General features: G+C 41.8%; 1 protein-coding gene across 1 annotated transcript; it reads right to left on the bottom strand.

Annotated features, from left to right (window-relative positions):
• Nucleotides 1–9694: 9694 nt before the first annotated feature.
• Nucleotides 9695–16442, bottom strand: LOC120028660 (proteasome subunit alpha type-6-like). Its single transcript, XM_038973871.1, has 7 exons — nucleotides 16140–16442; nucleotides 15593–15687; nucleotides 15213–15294; nucleotides 13083–13238; nucleotides 10542–10720; nucleotides 10324–10418; nucleotides 9695–10150 (listed from the first exon to the last, which is right to left on the bottom strand). The coding sequence occupies exons 1-7, from the start codon at nucleotides 16213–16215 to the stop codon at nucleotides 10093–10095; spliced, it is 741 nt and encodes a 246-aa protein (XP_038829799.1). The 5' UTR covers nucleotides 16216–16442; the 3' UTR covers nucleotides 9695–10092.
• Between the last annotated feature and the right edge of the window lie 946 nt (nucleotides 16443–17388).

Raw genomic sequence — 17388 nt, 5'->3', positions numbered from 1 at the left:
AAGGTAGGCCTTGAAATACATCCACAGGTACACCTCCAAATGACTCAAATTATGTCAAATAGCCTATCAGAAGCTTCTAAAGCCATGACATCATTTTCTGGAATTTTCCAAGCTGTTTAAAGGCACAGTCAACTTAGTGTATGTAAACTTCTGACCCACTGGAATTGTGATACAGTGAATTATAAGTGAAATAATTGGTCTGTAAACAACTGTTGGAAAAATTACTTGTGTCATGCACAAAGTAGATGTCCTAACCAACTTGCCAAAACGATAGTTTGTTAACAAGAAATCTGTGGAGTGGTTTAAAAACGAGTTTTAATGACTCCAACATAAGTGTATGTAAACTTCCGACTTCAACTGTATATAGTGCACTCAGAAAGTATTCAGACCCCTTCACATGTTCCACATTTTGTTATGTTACAGCCTTACTTTAAAATTGATTTAAAAAAAAATGTAAATCCCAGATCAATCTACACACAACACACCATAATGACAAAGTGAAAACAGGTTTTTAGAAATGTTAGCAAATCAATAAAAAATACAAATAAAAAATAGCTTATTTACATAAGTGCTCAGACCCTTTGCTATGAGACTCGAAATTGAGCTCAGGTGCATCCTCTTCCATTGATCATCCTTGAGATGTTTCTACAACTTGATTGGAGTCCACCTGTGGAAAATTCAATTGATTGGACATGATTTGGAAAGGCACACACCTGTCTATATAAGGTCCCACAGCAGTTGACAGTGCATGTCAGAGCAAAAACCAAGCCATGAGGTCAAAGGAATTGTCCGTAGAGCTCTGAGACAGGATTGTGTTGAGGCACAGATCTGGGGAAGGGTACCAAAAAATGTCTACAGCATTGAAGGTCCCCAAGAACAGAGTGGCCTCCATCATTCTTAAATGGAAGAACCACCAAGACACTTCCACCAAGACACTTCCTCGAGCTGGCCACCCGGCTAAACTGAAAAATCGGGGGAGAAGGGCGTTGGTCAGGGAGGTGACCAAAAACCTGATGGTCACTCTGACAGAGCTCCAGAGTTCCTCTGTGGAGATGGGAGAACCTTCCAGAAGGACAACCATCTCTGCAGCACTCGACCAATCAGGCCTTTATGGTAGAGTGGCCAGATGGAAGCCACAGCCCACTTGGAGTTTGCCAAAAGGCACCTAAAGGACTCTCAGACCATGAGAAACAAGATCCTCAGGTCTGATGACCAAGATTGAACTCTTTGCCCTGAATGCCAAGCGTCACATCTGGAGGAAATCTGGCACCATCCCTACGGTGAAGCATGGTGGTGGCAGCAACATACTGTGGGGATGTTTTTCAGCAGCAGGGACTGGGAGACTGGTCAGGATCGAGGGAAGATGAACGGAGCAAAGTACAGAGAGATCCTTGATGAAAACCTGCTCCAGAGCGCTCAGTACCTCAGACTGGGGCGAAGGTTTACCTTCCAACAGGACAACAACCCAAAGCACACAGCCAGGACAACGCAGGAGTGGCTTTGGGACAAATCTCTGAATGTCCTTGACTGGCCCAGCCAGAGCCTGGACTTGAACCCGATCGAACATCTCTGGAGAGACCTGAAAATAGTTGTGCAGCGACGCTCCCAATACAACCTGACAGAGCTTGAGAGGATCTGCAGAGAAAAACGGGAGAAACTCCCCCAAATGCAGGTGTGCCAAGTTTGTAGCGTCATACCCAAGAAGACTCAAGGCTGTAATCGCTGCCAAAGGTGCTTCAACAAAGTACTGAGTAAAGGGTCTGAATACTTATGTAAATGTGATATTTCAGTTTTGTATTTTTTTATACATTTATACATATGTCTAAAAACCTGTTTTTGCTTTTTCATTATGGGGTAGATTGATGAGGGGAAAAAACAATTTAATCAATTTTAGAATAAGGCTGTAACGTAACAAAATGTGGAAAAAGTGAAGGGGTCTGAATACTTTCCAAATGCACTGTATTGTTATCAGCCTCTCTGGAATATCAAGAACACATGGTTTCTTACAGGAACTATGACCAGGCCTACATCCTGTAACAAAACCCTCTTTGATATCATACATCCTGTAACAAAACCCTCGTTGATATCATACATCCTGTAACAAAACCCTCTTTGATATCATACATCCTGTAACAAAACACTCTTTGATATCATACATCCTGTAACAAAACATTCTTTGATATCATACATCCTGTAACAAAACACTCTTTGATATCATACATCCTGTAACAAAACACTCTTTGATATCATACATCCTGTAACAAAACACTCTTTGATATCATACATCCTGTAACAAAACACTCTTTGATATCATACATCCTGTAACAAAACACTCTTTGATATCATACATCCTGTAACAAAACACTTTTTGATACAGTCCCCTAATCCTTCAATTTGATTTCATAACTAAGTTATTATGAAGTTTGCTTTTCTTCTGTAAGAATGAAATCAAACTAATTTTACAAGTTTACTGCAATCTGCCATGTACAAAGTTTCACACAAGTGTTTTAATGAATGGTACACTACTCTACTTTAGACATAGGCTTTAGTGTGTTAGTGTACTGCTACTATAGTAGGCTAAGTAAAAGCTGATCCAGTGAAGGCATTAGATCTACTGTAGGGTCAATAATCTGTGTTTTGATGTGAGGGTGCGCAGGTGAGTTAGCCATAATGATCTGTCTAGACGTAATCTACTGTACTGCAGCTGGCCGCAGCCACTACCTGTCTGTCTGGACATGCCCAAATACATACAGTACACACATGGCCTAGCGGTTAAGAGCGCTGGGCCAGTAACAGAAAGATCACTGGTTTGAATCCCTGAGCAGGCAAGGTGGAAAAATCATCTGTTCTGCCTTTGAGCAAGGCACTGCTCCCCAGGCCGTTGATTAAGACAGCCCCATGCATCTCTGATTCAGAGGGGTTTGGGCTAAATGCAGAAGACTCGGTTTGTTTGAATGCATTTATTTGCGCAACTGACTAGGTATCCCCCTTTCCCAATGAGTCCAAAACCTCATTTCACAGAACTGCCCCATAACCAGTGTGGTTTTCCCTTTGGATTACAGGAGCCCAATATAAACGGCGGCATCCTGCAGCCATGTCAAGACAAGAAGAAATGCTCAGAAAACATAAAGGCCATCCAATTTCCTTTTTAGCACAACAATCCAATGCAGTCCAACCAGCTAGCATGGTACCACTGTTGCATACTGTACAGGCCCTTACTCCCTGATACTGGCAGGGATGGGGTCAATTCAGTCAATTCAGGAAGTAAACTGGAAATCATATTCACATTTTCCTGAGCTCTATCGGAATAAAATGGAATTGGAATTTTTGTTTAATTCCTGAATTGTCTGAATTTAAATGGAATTGAACCCAACCCTGGATACTGGGTTGACTTACTGATTGCACTATTCCCCTTTAGTTGTGACAGTGTTGTGTCAGTGTTGTGACATTGTTGTGGCCCATTCAGTGAGTGAGTGAGTGAGGCCCATTCAAAACAACAGGATTAGAATTGTGTCTTTGATTAGATGTTTGTTTGTGTCTGTATGTTTCATTGTAGTGAATATAGCTGAGTCTGGCTTTATCCAAGGGTTTTAATATTCTACAATGGAGGATGGGAATTGCTGATTACCCTAAGAGAACACTGTCAAGAGTGGGGGAGATACAGTGGGGCAAAAAAGTATTTAGTCAGCCACCAATTGTGCAAGTTCTCCCACTTAAAAAGATGAGAGAGGCCTGTAATTTTCATCATAGGTACACTTCAACTATGACAGACAAAATGAGGAAAAAAAATCCAGAAAATCACATTGTAGGATTTTTATTGAATTTATTTGCAAATTATGGTGGAAAATAAGTATTTGGTCACCTACAAACAAGCAAGATTTCTGGCTCTCACAGACCTGTAACTTCTTCTTTAAGAGGCTCCTCTGTCCTCCACTCGTTACCTGTATTAATGGCACCTGTTTGAACTTGTTATCAGTATAAAAGACACCTGTCCACAACCTCAAACAGTCACACTCCAAACTCCACTATGGCCAAGACCAAAGAGCTGTCAAAGGACACCAGAAACAAAATTGTAGACCTGCACCAGGCTGGGAAGACTGAATCTGCAATAGGTAAGCAGCTTGGTTTGAAGAAATCAACTGTGGGAGCAATTATTAGGAAATGGAAGACATACAAGACCACTGATAATCTCCCTCGATCTGGGGCTCCATGCAAGATCTCACCCCGTGGGGTCAAAATGATCACAAGAACGGTGAGCAAAAATCCCAGAACCACACGGGGGGACCTAGTGAATGACCTGCAGAGAGCTAGGACCAAAGTAACAAAGCCTACCATCAGTAACACACTACGCCGCCAGGGACTCAAATCCTGCAGTGCCAGACGTGTCCCCCTGCTTAAGCCAGTACATGTCCAGGCCCGTCTGAAGTTTGCTAGAGAGCATTTGGAGGATCCAGAAGAAGATTGGGAGAATGTCATATGGTCAGATGAAACCAAAATAGAACTTTTTGGTAAAAACTCAACTCGTCGTGTTTGGAGGACAAAGAATGCTGAGTTGCATCCAAAGAACACCATACCTACTGTGAAGCATGGGGGTGGAAACATCATGCTATGGGGCTGTTTTTCTGTAAAGGGACCAGGACGACTGATCCGTGTAAAGGAAAGAATGAATGGGGCCATGTATCGTGAGATTTTGAGTGAAAACCTCCTTCCATCAGCAAGGGCATTGAAGATGAAACGTGGCTGGGTCTTTCAGCATGACAATGATCCCAAACACACCGCCCGGGCAACGAAGGAGGGGCTTCGTAAGAAGCATTTCAAGGTCCTGGAGTGGCCTAGCCAGTCTCCAGATCTCAACCACATAGAAAATCTTTGGAGGGAGTTGAAAGTCTGTGTTGCCCAGCAACAGCCCCAAAACATCACTGCTCTAGAGGAGATCTGCATGGAGGAATGGGCCAAAATACCAGCAACAGTGTGTGAAAACCTTGTGAAGACTTACAGAAAACGTTTGACCTCTGTCATTGCCAACAAAGGGTATATAACAAAGTATTGAGATAAACTTTTGTTATTGACCAAATACTTATTTTCCACCATCATATTCTGGAATTTTTTTTCTCATTTTGTCTGTCATAGTTGAAGTGTACCTATGATGAAAATGACAGGCCTCTCTCATCTTTTTAAGTGGGAGAACTTGCACAATTGGTGGCTGACTAAATACTTTTTTGCACCACTGTATGTTCCGGGTAGCCTCAGAGAACAACATTGACTTATACGCTGACTCGGTGAGCGAGTTTATAAGGAAGTGTATAGGAGATGTTGTACCCAATGTGACTATTTAAACCTTCCCTAACCAGAAACCGTGGATTGATGGCAGCATTCGCGCAAAACTGAAAGCACGGCCCACCGCATTTAATCATGGCAAGGCAACGGGAAATATGGCAGAGTACAAACAGTGTAGTTATTCCCTCCGTAAGGCAATTAAACAAGCAAAGCGTCAGTATAGAGAAAAAGTGGAGTCGCAATTCAACGGCTCAGACACGAGGCGTATGTGGCAGGGTCTACAGACAATCACGGATTACAAAAAGAAAACCAGCCCCGTCGCGGACATCGGCATTTTGCTTCCAGACAAATTAAACAACTTCTTTGCGCGCTTTGAGGACAATACAGTGCCACCGACGCGGCCCGCTACCAAAGACTATGGGCTCTCCTTGGCCGACATGAGTAAGACATTTAAACATGTTAACCCTCACAAGACGGCCGGCCCAGACGGCATCCCTAGTCGCGTCCTCAGAGCATGCACAGACCAGCTGACTGGTGTGTTTACGGACATATTCAATCAATCCCTATCCCAGTCTGCTGTCCCCACATGCTTCAAGATGGACACCATTGTTCCTGTTCCCAAGAAAGCCAAGGTAACTGAACTAAATGACTTTCGCCCCGGAGCACTCACTTCTGTCATCATGAAGTGCTTTGAGAGACTAGTCTAGGATCATATCATCTATACCTAACCGGACACCCTAGACACACTTCAATTTGCATACCGCCCCAATAGGTCCACAGATGATGCAATCACCATCACACTGCCCTATCCCATCTGGACAAGAGGAATACCTATGTAAGAATGCTGTGCATTGACTACAGCTCAGCATTCAACACCATAGTACCCTCCAAACTCATCATTAAGCTTGAGTCCCTGGGTCTCGACCCTTTTATTTTATTTTTATTTTATTTCACCTTTATTTAACCAGGGAAGCTAGTTGAGAACAAGTTCTCATTTACAACTGCGACCTGGCCAAGATAAAGCAAAGCAGACCCTGCCCTGTGCAACTGGGTCCCAGACTTCCTGACGGGCCGCCCCCAGGTGGTGAAGGTAGGAAACAACATCTACACTCCGCTGATCCTCAACACTGGGGCCCCACAAGGGTGCGTTCTCAACCCCCTCCTGTACTCCCTGTTCACCCACAACTGCGTGGCCATGCACGCCTCCAACTCAATCATCAAGTTTGCAGACGACACAACAGTGGTAGGCTTGATTACCAACAATGACGAGACAGCCTGTAGGGAGGAGGTGAGGGCCCTCGGAGTGTGGTGTCAGGAAAATAACCTCTCACTCAATGTCAGCAAAACAAAAGAGATGATCATGGACTTCAGGAAACAGCAAAGGGAGCACCCCCCTATCCACATCGATGGGACAGCAGTGGAGAAAGTGGAAAGTTTTAAGTTCCTCGGTGTACATATCACCGACAAACTGAAATGGTCCACCTCAGGAGGCTGAAAAAATGTGGCTTGTTACCGAAAAACCTCACTAACTTTTACAGGTGCACAATCGAGAGCATCCTGTCGGGCTGTATCACCGCCTGGTACAGCAACGGCACCGCCCACAACCGCAGGGCTCTCCAGAGGGTGGTGCAGTCTGCACAACGCATCACCGGGGGCAAACTACCTGCCCTCCAGGACACCTACAACACCCGATGTCACAGGAAGGTAAAAAAAGATCATCAAGGACAATAACCACCCGAGCCACTACCTGTTCACCCCGCTTCAATCCAGAAGGTGAGGTCAGTACAGGTGCATCAAAGCTAGGACAGAGAGATTGAACAACAGCTTCTATCTCAAGGCCATCAGATCGTTAAACAGCCACCACTAGCACAGAGAGGCTGCTGCCTACCTTCAGACTTGATATCATTGGCCACTTTAATAAATGGAACACTAGTCACTTTAATAATGCCACTTTAAGAATGTTTACATATCTCACATTACTTATCTCATATGTATATACTGTATACTGTATCCTTCACTATCTATTCTATACTATCTATTGCATCTCAGCAGCTCTGTCACTGCTCATCCATATATTTTTATATTTATATATTCTTATCCCATTCCTTTACTAGATTGTGTGTATTAGGTTTTGTGGTGCAATTGTTGATATTACCTGTTAGATACTGCTGCACTGTCGGATCTAGAAGCATAAGCATTTCATTACACTCACAATAACATCTGTTAACCATGTGTATGTGTCCAATAACATCTGTTAACCATGTGTATGTGACCAATAACATCTGTTAACCATGTGTATGTGACCAATAACATCTGTTAACCATGTGTATGTGACCAATAACATCTGTTAACCATGTGTATGTGACCAATAACATCTGTTAACCATGTGTATGTGACCAATAACATCTGCTAACCATGTGTATGTGACCAATAACATCTGCTAACCATGTGTATGTGACCAATAATACGATGTGATGTGATTTGAAGATGTTTGGGTTTAACAGAATATCCTAGTGCTATATTGTACAGAAGATACATTTTATCAGACAGTGGCTATGTCCGAAATGGCTCCCATCCCCATTTAGTGCACTACTTTTGACCAGGGCCCATAGGGCACTGGTCAAAAGTAGTGCACTCAATTTTATTTTATTTATGCATTTTATTTAACCTTTATTCCAAAGCAATTGCATGTGGCAATAATATAATATAATGAATAAACTTGAATTATAAAGCACACATAAATGTATCATTGCATTATGAACAGGCAATAAAAACATCAACATGGCTATTACGAAGTACCAACGAGGCACCTGTGCATGCCTTGTGCTGAAGTGGCAGCAAGGCCGGAAAGGGGAAGATATCACAAGTTAAGCAACATCGCCATCTACTGGTTATCTGGTGTATTGTGAACTGGATTCCTCTCTCCCTAATACCTGCTGAAACTCCCATCATTATCTCTATCCCGCCATCTACTGGCCCAGTACTGAAGTGTAGCCTCTTCTACAGTGGGATTCAGATGGAAAGAGTGTGGAACAGAGAAGTGAGGTCATGGTCAGTGGGAGAATTGGAATAGAATGTGTGTGTTACTAATTTGTGCCTGAATTATTGTTCGATGTCTGGGCCCATATTCACAAACTGTCCCAGAGTAGGAGTACTGATCTAGGATCAGGTCCCCTATCTTTTCATTTTGATTTAAAAGGCAAAACCGATCCTAGATCAGGACCTGTATCCTCAAAGCGTCTCAGAGTAGAAAATTGTTGGGTAGTGCTGAAAATAAAGACGTTTTACTCCTACTCTTATGGGTCAAAATAAAAGCTATGCATGAAGCCTCTTTCAGGGGCTCCTGAGTGGCACAGCGGTCTAATGGTTCGATTCCAGGCTGTATCACAACCGGCCGTGATTGGGAGTCCCATAGGGCAGCACACAATTGGCCCAGCGTCGTCTGGGTTTGGCCGGTGTAGGTCGTCATTGTAAATAAGAATTTGTTCTTATCTGACTTGCCTAGTTAAAAATAAAATAAATCGTCATAAGAGTCCCACCTAGTGGACAGATATTTAGGACACCTCATGATAGGTCCTAACCAGTTAAGAGTTACCAGCAGGCTTCTTGATAATAGCAAAAAACAGCAAGTAGGTGGTTCCGGCACCACATGCACAGTTGTTAGAATGTTTTGATATTTCTATATAATCAATCTATAAATAATCTACCCCTAAGGCTACATGCAACTGTATCTATTGCACTTTTGACAGTGATTTCACACGAGGCCTTTTTCACATGATATGCCTATTGCCTGAATATCTATAACCACTAGGCTAATCAATAATCACGTTTTTCTTTCCATTATTTAATTCAACTACATCATGTTAAATCAAGTTATCCCTTTGGAGAGCAATATCACATTGTTACGAAATATGCCTAAATTGGGCAGGACTATAAATCGGCCAATTGAAGCCATCTAGGGCCTATGCTAACTTTGATTGTGTTCAATGAAAATGATAGACCTTTTTATGGACCATTATCGGCAAGTGACTTGATCGTCATCACTATCTTTCCTTTGCGGTACCTCAATTTGTCGTGATTACCAGCCGAGATAAACCTTTATGAATAGATTTTACTCCTGGCTCAGAGATTGCCTGAGCAGTGTCTTCAAAAACGTCATCCTAAAACCTACTCTGAGCTGGGAGTTTTTTTGTCTTTAAAAACGATACAACAGGATTCCTAGGACCTTTTTGGGGAGACATTTTGTGGATACAGCCCCAACACTCCTACTCTAAGACATGTTGTGAATACGGACCCAGGACTCTAGTTACATGTATCGAATCAAACAAATACAAAAAGTTAAGCACTACTGTGTCTTTTGTGATTCTACAGAAAACATCAAAGCATATCAGAATAAAAAAGGGATATTAGTGTTCTTTTGTTTTATTTGATGTGTTTTATTCTGTTAGACAGTGTTTCTGTGGCAGGTGATAGATGACATGAGTAACGCTCTGGGCACAGGCAGCTAAAACCCATTTTGATGGTCATAAACAATGGGGTTCAATGAGATACAGACAATAGGATGGATGAAACGATCCACACGATCAAACCAATCCAACAAACATGGGAATTCTAGTTACAGCCTGGCGGTATGTCCTAGAAGATTTGATATGCAGACTGAAGGTGAAAATCAACCCGTGCAGATGTAAATAGTTGGAAAGTAGAAACATATCCAAGTATTGTACTGAAGTAGTATTATTGTCCTATTACTGAACCACTAGGTTAGTCTGTTAGTCAGCCTGACACCTGAAGTACTGTATGTGGATGGCTGCACCTCTACTCCCGCTCAGCAATGGCCACCAAGTGAGTGTCGATCTCTGTCTCAGAGAGTGTCCTGTGAGAGGAAAGAAGAGAAGATGAGAGTGGGTTTTAGAAACCAGGGTTGGGGAGACAGAAAGAGAGAATTGATCATTTGGCTGTTGTTCCCTTTAAATCCTTGATCATTACCATATGAGCATATAAAAAACACAGTGATGACGAAATGCAGTTACTGTGATGGTATAGTACCTGAACTTGGGGCTTTCCTTAGTGACCACACCCACTTCAATTTCACTGGGCTTGAAGTCCATTGACAGAATAGAAGAGAGACAGGAGATGGCCAACTATAGGAGGAGAGAGGGAAAGAAACAGAGAGAGAGTAGAGAGAGAGAGAGATTGAATACTGTACAGACTTTCACATTTCGCCAGATGTTTCCATGAGTATTCAGGTGTATCCATCCGCCTACCTCCACAGTCATCTCATATGACAGCTCCGGCCTCTTCTTCAGTTTCTTCTCCAGGTAGCTGTTAGCCTCTGTCTGCTTGGCCCCCACGCTGGTGGCCCTGAATCCACAGAAGTAGCCTGCCGGGTCACACTTATACAGCATGGGACCCAGCTGGGGGTCCATGGCCACCAATATCATACCTGGAGACATTGGGAGGAAAAGGATATGGGTCTGAGTCCTCTGTGTGGGAGTTAGGACTCACCTACTGCACATAGATTTTTTCAGTCACTTTGGTGCCATTTTCACAACTCTAAGCACAAACATCTAAACAGATCATCAAAATGGCTCATGTTTAAAAACTCTCAGCACATCTTCAGTTGACTGGGTGCAACAAATTCAATTCACAGTCTTTTGTTCACTGCACCAAATCACTCTTTCAATTTGGATACATATTCTATCTACTGAACAAAAATGTAAACGCAACATGGAAAGTGTTGATCCCATGTTTCATGAGCTGAAATAAACGATACCAGAAATGTTCCATAAGCACAAAAAGCTTATTTTGCTCAAATTTTGTGCACACATTTGTTTACATCACTGTTAGTGAGCATTTCTCCTTTGCCAAGATAATCCATCCACCTGACAGGTGTGGCATATCAAGAAGCTGATTAAACAGCATGATCATTACATAGGTCCACCTTGTGCTGGGGACAATAAAATGCCACTAATATGTGTAGTTTTGTCACAAAACACAATGCCACAGATGTCTGAAATGTTTAGGGAGCGTGCAATTGACATGCCGACTGCAGGAATGTCCACCAGAGCTGTTGCCAGAGAAGTGAATGTTCATTTCTTATCCATAAACCGCCTCCAACGTTGTTTTAGGAAATTTGGCAGTACATCCAACTGGCCTCACAACCGCAGACCACGTGTATGGCGTCGTGTGGGCGAGCGGTTTGCTGATGTCAACGTTGTGAACAGAGTGCCCCATGCTGGCGGTGGGGTTATGGTATGGGCAGACATAAGCTACGAACAAGAAAACCATTGCATTTTATCAATGGGAATTTGAATGCAAAGAGATACCGTGATGAGATCCTGAAGCCCATTGTCTTGCCATTTATCTGTCGCCATCACCTCATGTTTCAGCAAGATAATGCACAGCCGCATGATGCAAGGATCTGTACACAATTCCTGCAAGCTGAAAATGTCCCAGTTCTTCCATGGCCTGCATATTCACCAGACATGTCACCCATTGGGAATGTTTGGGTATTGACTGGCTTTCTGATCCACGCCCCTACATTTATTTTTAAGGTATCTGTGACCAACAGATGCATATCAGTATTCCCAGTCATATGAAATTCATAGATTGAATTCATTTCAATTGACTGATTTCCTTATATGAACTGTAACTCAATAAAATGTTGATATTGTTGCGTTTATATTGAATACTTTCCGAACGCACTTTAGTTTCATAACTGCTGATCACTGTAAAACTATATAATTTGTGTGTATAAATGTATCAATTGGACATCAATTTATGTTGTAAGGTAAAACCAAATCATATATGGATGTGGCTGTAAATACTACATCATCATTCTCCACCAGTGTGCCTTAATAGGACAAAGTGGAAAGCATCACTCTATATACTACCATCTGGAATTATAGTGTAGTGTACCGTGCACTGCTGAAATACCTGGGTTGTATATTTAAACAATAAGGCCTGAGGAGATGGGGTATACGGCCAATATACCACGGCTAAGAGACAGGCGATACTGTAGCAGTTGACAAGTCACGTAGAAAAGGTTATCTTGTAGAATGTTGCATGGGGAAGAAATGGTTTACAACACTGTGCTATGTTTTTACAGTAGCCAACTGCTTTACAATACCCCAATTTCTGATTATTTGTCCTACGTATGTACTGTAAAAAGATAATGGAACCGTAAGACTGGCATATTTCTCAACATGCTCACAACCTGCCATTGGATACAAATGATAAAATAATTGTGCATGTTAAGTTATTATCAAATACTGTATGGAAAATTATATTTACCACCTACTACTCTTTTTATTGAGCACTTCAAAAATAACATTTTTGAAATGTGTAACTTGTATTTTTTGCATTTGGATTAAATAGTAGTTAAAATGACTAAATGGTGAGCCTATCATTATCTGATGTATTGGTGACTAAACTAAATGTTCTCAGGGTATTTCACTTAAATCGTTGATTTTGCATGAATGACTCAGGGGTGAAAGATGTGTGAAACCCCAAAGAAAGCACAACGAGAGTTTCTAATCATAAGATAGGGGGCATTACAAGTGTTATCAGTTTAGAGTTTTGCAAATATACCACTTACATTTGAAAAATGCGGCAAAGTGATTACAAAATTACTGGGCAATCAGGGAGAGGAAAAAAGGGCGTATAGAGGTATTGAAAGAAAGGAGGTAAACAGTCGGCCGGAGAAGGAACCAGGGGATTAATGGTAAGGGTGAGAGGGAGTGAATCAATGGAGAGGAAGAGAACAGAGAGACAGGGTGACAGGAGGACAGGGGAACACCACTCACAGCATCCCAAAGGTCTCATCTCAGCATTCTGTGTGTAGACCTGGGAGATGTCCGCCATTCTCCGACACAACATGTCTGCTGTGATGTCATAGCCAAACTTGTACTTCCATTCGGCGGCCTCCACTCGTGCCCTGTGAACCTGGGATCGACTGTCCGCTGAGGGGGAGAGGAAGAGAGAGTAAAAGGATGTGTGTGTGTGTCAGTGGAGGCTCCTCAGAGGAGGAAGGGGAGGACCATCCTTCTCAGTGAATTTCATAAAAATAATAAAACATTTAAATAAAACTACACTAAATATATTTACGTTACCAAATTATTTATTAAAACACACTGTTTTGCTGCTATGACGGTCTACAGTAGCCTCAACAGCACTCTGTATGGTAGCATGGTATAGACGGAGGACAGCTAGCTTCCGTCCTCCTCTGGGTACATTGACTTCAATACAAAACCTAGGAGGCTCATGGTTCTCACCCCCTTCCATAGACTTACACAGTAATTATGACAACTTCCGGAGGACGTCCTCCAACCTATTAGAGCTCTTGCAGCATGGACTGACATGTTGTCCACCCAATCAAAGGATCAGAGAATTAATCTAGTACTGAAAGCATAAGCTACAGTTAGCTAGCACTGCAGTGCATAAAATGTGGTGAGTAGTTGACTTAAAGAGAGTGAAAGACAATAGTTGAACAGTTTTTAACAAATAAATTTCTTAAAAAATTAAGGAGAAGCAAGATAGAGATTGTCATTTTTTTTCACTCTTTAGTTTCACTTGATTAGCTAGCAAATGCAGCTAGCTAGTTTAGCCTACTCAAACACCCTGCTCAAACAGACGGATGCTATGTTAGCTAGCTAGCTATGACTATCCAACACAACACTGGAACTCTTCCAAGTCAAGGTAAGCTTTTGGTTTTACTAATTTATTGCCACCGGGCTGCCGGTGTAAGTGCTAAACTGCTAACTAACTATACACTGTAAAGTTACTGCGTGATTGTAGCTGGTTTACTAACACGTTAGTTCTATTAGCTATGTTGACTTTGACGTTACTTTAGCTAATATGGTAACAACGATGTAGGCTGTGTGTAGCAGTTATGATATGGTTTGGCTTGGAAAGGTTATTTCGCCTGGTCACATACAGCTGATGTATTGTGCATTGAAGTCCACAAACGAAGGGAAAAGGTGAGAGGAGGACAGCGCATAGATGCGAGCAGGAATACAACGTGGCTGCTATGAATGTGAACTGTGTTTATCCGTGACCTGGGGTGTATTCCTTCCACCAATTCTGTTGAAAAACGCTTCTTAAATGAAAGCAAACGGAACAAAACAGGGATAAACATACCTGAATTTGACCAATAGAAACTCGTTTGCAACTGTTGGACTAACGATTACACCCTAGATCAGCTAGATGTAGGCAAGAGTGTGCAAGGCGGTATTAAATGTGTCACTATCTGTCCGTCTGTCACTGTCTGTCACCAATATTTTCTCTCGACCTGTGTGCTGCTACTGTCACGCCCTGACCTTAGAGATCCTTTTTATGCCTCTATTTGGTTTGGTCAGGGTGTGATTTGGGGTGGGTATTCTATGTTCTTTAGTTCTATTATTTGTATTTCTATGTTTTGGCCGGGTAGGGTTCTCAATCAGGGACAGCTGTCTATCGTTGTCTCTGATTGAGAACCATACTTAGGTAGCCCTTTTTCCCACCTGTCTTTGTGGGAGGTTAACTTTGTTTGTGGCACATAGCCCTTTAGCTTCACGGTTGTTTTGGATTGTTTATTGTTTTTGTCGGCGTCATATAAATAAAGGAATATGTACCCTCACCACGCTGCGCTTTGGTCTACTTCTGTTGACGGCCGTGACAGCTACGTTGTAATCTTTCATTCATAGGCTAGGTTGTAGCAACCTCTTGATGGGTATAGGGGAAATTTGAGTATCATGTAGTAGCCTAACCTTATCGATGTTACATTGAAGTGGGTGAATGGAATATGAATGACAGTTATCCAATATGCTGTAATAGAAATAAGGCCATGTTCATAATTTTTTAAAATAATTGTTCTCCCTCATCTTAAACGCCACTGACCACCACTGGTGTGTGTGTGTGTGTGTGATGTGAGATGTCGTCTGTGCCATTATACACACCATTGTGTCCTGTCATCACACATCCAATGCGTGGGGTAAGTGGGTACATGTTGGTCAGAGTGGCAGAATCCAGCAGCTTGTCCTGTGTTATAATGACAGGGTCACATATAGTAGATGATACCTCATTGTTGTTAGGAATATTGGGTTGGTGCCACAATATAATATTTCGATTGGACAAGCTTTAACAAATCAGTGGCGTGTGCCCTGTCAGCAGAAATGCTCGAGACACCACTCTGTCATGCTTCACTGTTCATGACTGACTCTTTCTCTAACGCCAGATATCAACATTCTTTTTCTAATTTGGATGAAGTCAAAGACAACTAAGACAGAAGCTCCTGGTACATGGAGATGGAACTAAGGACAGATGATGAATATCTTACCGGCACTTTCTTCTGTGTGACCACCACAGCACAGTCTGTCCCCCGCACGCCCAGTGATGTCAACCCACCCTGGGCGATGGCTTTGAAGGCATACTCTGAGGGTCAACACATGAGAACGTGAGATTATACTACTTAAATATAGGCTAACTTCTAAAAGCTGCATGGGGTAAACAGGGGGCTTGGAATACTATAGGTCTAAAGGTGCTCATGGGAAAGTCTCAAACATTGGTAGATCGCTTTATTGACGGACATATTATACCACAGAGAAGTAACACACATTTAAAACATTTGTAGTCCCCCCCACATGCTATGTGAAATATACAATCACAATATGTTTATAATCACAATATGGTTATAATCACGATATACTACACGTTTGGCCTATGGGGATGCTCATCGTCACATACAGCTACAGCGCAACACATTCACTGCGCGAATATCTTAGATGATTTTAGATGGTATAGAACGATACATATACAGATGCTAGACAAGCCTAGGTCACCCCCTGCACGAAACAAAACTGGAGAAATTAAGCAAAACATCTCACCGACTTGATAGAGGCGACCCTCAGGAGAAAAAATCGTAATGTGTCGGTCAAATCCAGCATTCGAACCACGGGACATTGCTTTGCGTCAAATGATGCTCACCTGAAGTGAACTTTCGGCGAGTAACCTGTTACCTTTTCTGCAGTATCCTAATAGTCTTATTAGGACTATATTCACCGTTGTTGTCTGTTGCAGTAAAACAAGAAGAACAGTCTACAATAGAGAGCAGACGATGATAAAGGTGTTTGTTGAGCTTCCCGGTGGAGTTTTACTTTCTCTTTCTTTTTTCAATGAACCATGAGAAGACTGGCACATGTGTGTTGTGAACAACAATAGTGGAATCGGTGGTTTCAAAATAAAAGTTTCGAATTGAAACTAAAGCAAGCAGATAAAAATAATCATGCCAAAATTGGACTATAATGCTAAACAAGGTTGGAATGTTGCTATACAAATTCAACAAAAGATCATAATTAGTTAATTTGATGCCAAATAATTGGTTGAAATTGCACTGTGGATGTATTCGACTTCAGAATTGCATTGGGGGCATACTTACATAGGAATGTACAGGCTTACCTATGGATCTTGTGTCTATGAAATGGGGTACCAGCCTACTCAATAACACTCACAGAACAGCTATGCCAGTCCATATGATGCAAAACCCAGCATTCAATTATGCAAAATGTATTTTGAAAGTTATACATCTTGAAAACTTGATTGCTGAAATGGAGAACTGTTTGGGACTATATCAACAATAGACCAATGAAACAAATACCAAAATATAGTTTTGGGGTGGAGTTTCCTTTAAATTCCTTCAATAAGAGCTATGAATCTAATATTTGTGTACACTCGACATAGTTATATTCTGTGAGTGTCACTGAGTAGACTGATACCCCATTTCATGGACCCAAGATCCATAGGTAAGGCTGTACATTGCAATGTAAGTATGCTCCAATGCAATTCTGAAGTATAATACATCCACATTGCGATTTCAACAAATGTGAAAACTTTTTGGGTGTCAAATTAACTAATTATTCTCTTTAATTGAATGTATATAAGAACATTCCAACTTTGTTTAGCATTATTTAGTCCAGTTGTGGCATAATTCCACAATTTGTATCCGTTTGCATCAGTTTCAATGGGAAACTTTTATTTTGAAGGCAAACCGCCGATTGTACTATTGTTGCTCACGCTAATGTTGCAAACAACACACTGGTAAAGCTGGTTACAATTTGTTCGCAATAAGGAAGTTGT

The sequence above is a fragment of the Salvelinus namaycush genome, chromosome 34 (genome assembly GCF_016432855.1).
Source record: "Salvelinus namaycush isolate Seneca chromosome 34, SaNama_1.0, whole genome shotgun sequence".
Lineage (NCBI taxonomy): Eukaryota > Metazoa > Chordata > Actinopteri > Salmoniformes > Salmonidae > Salvelinus > Salvelinus namaycush.
Note: the sequence above shows the minus strand (reverse complement) of the source record. Positions and strands in the feature narration are given on the sequence as shown.

Coding starts and splice junctions, on each gene's coding strand:
- LOC120028660 (XM_038973871.1), bottom strand. CDS start 16,215: ATGTCCCGTGGTTCGAATGCTGGATTTGACCGACACATTACGATTTTT. Junction 10,721..13,082: donor GATGAGACCTTTGGGATGCT/GTGAGTGGTGTT, acceptor CAATGTCTCCAG/GTATGATATTGGTGGCCATG. Junction 10,419..10,541: donor CATATGAGATGACTGTGGAG/GTAGGCGGATGG, acceptor CTCCTCCTATAG/TTGGCCATCTCCTGTCTCTC.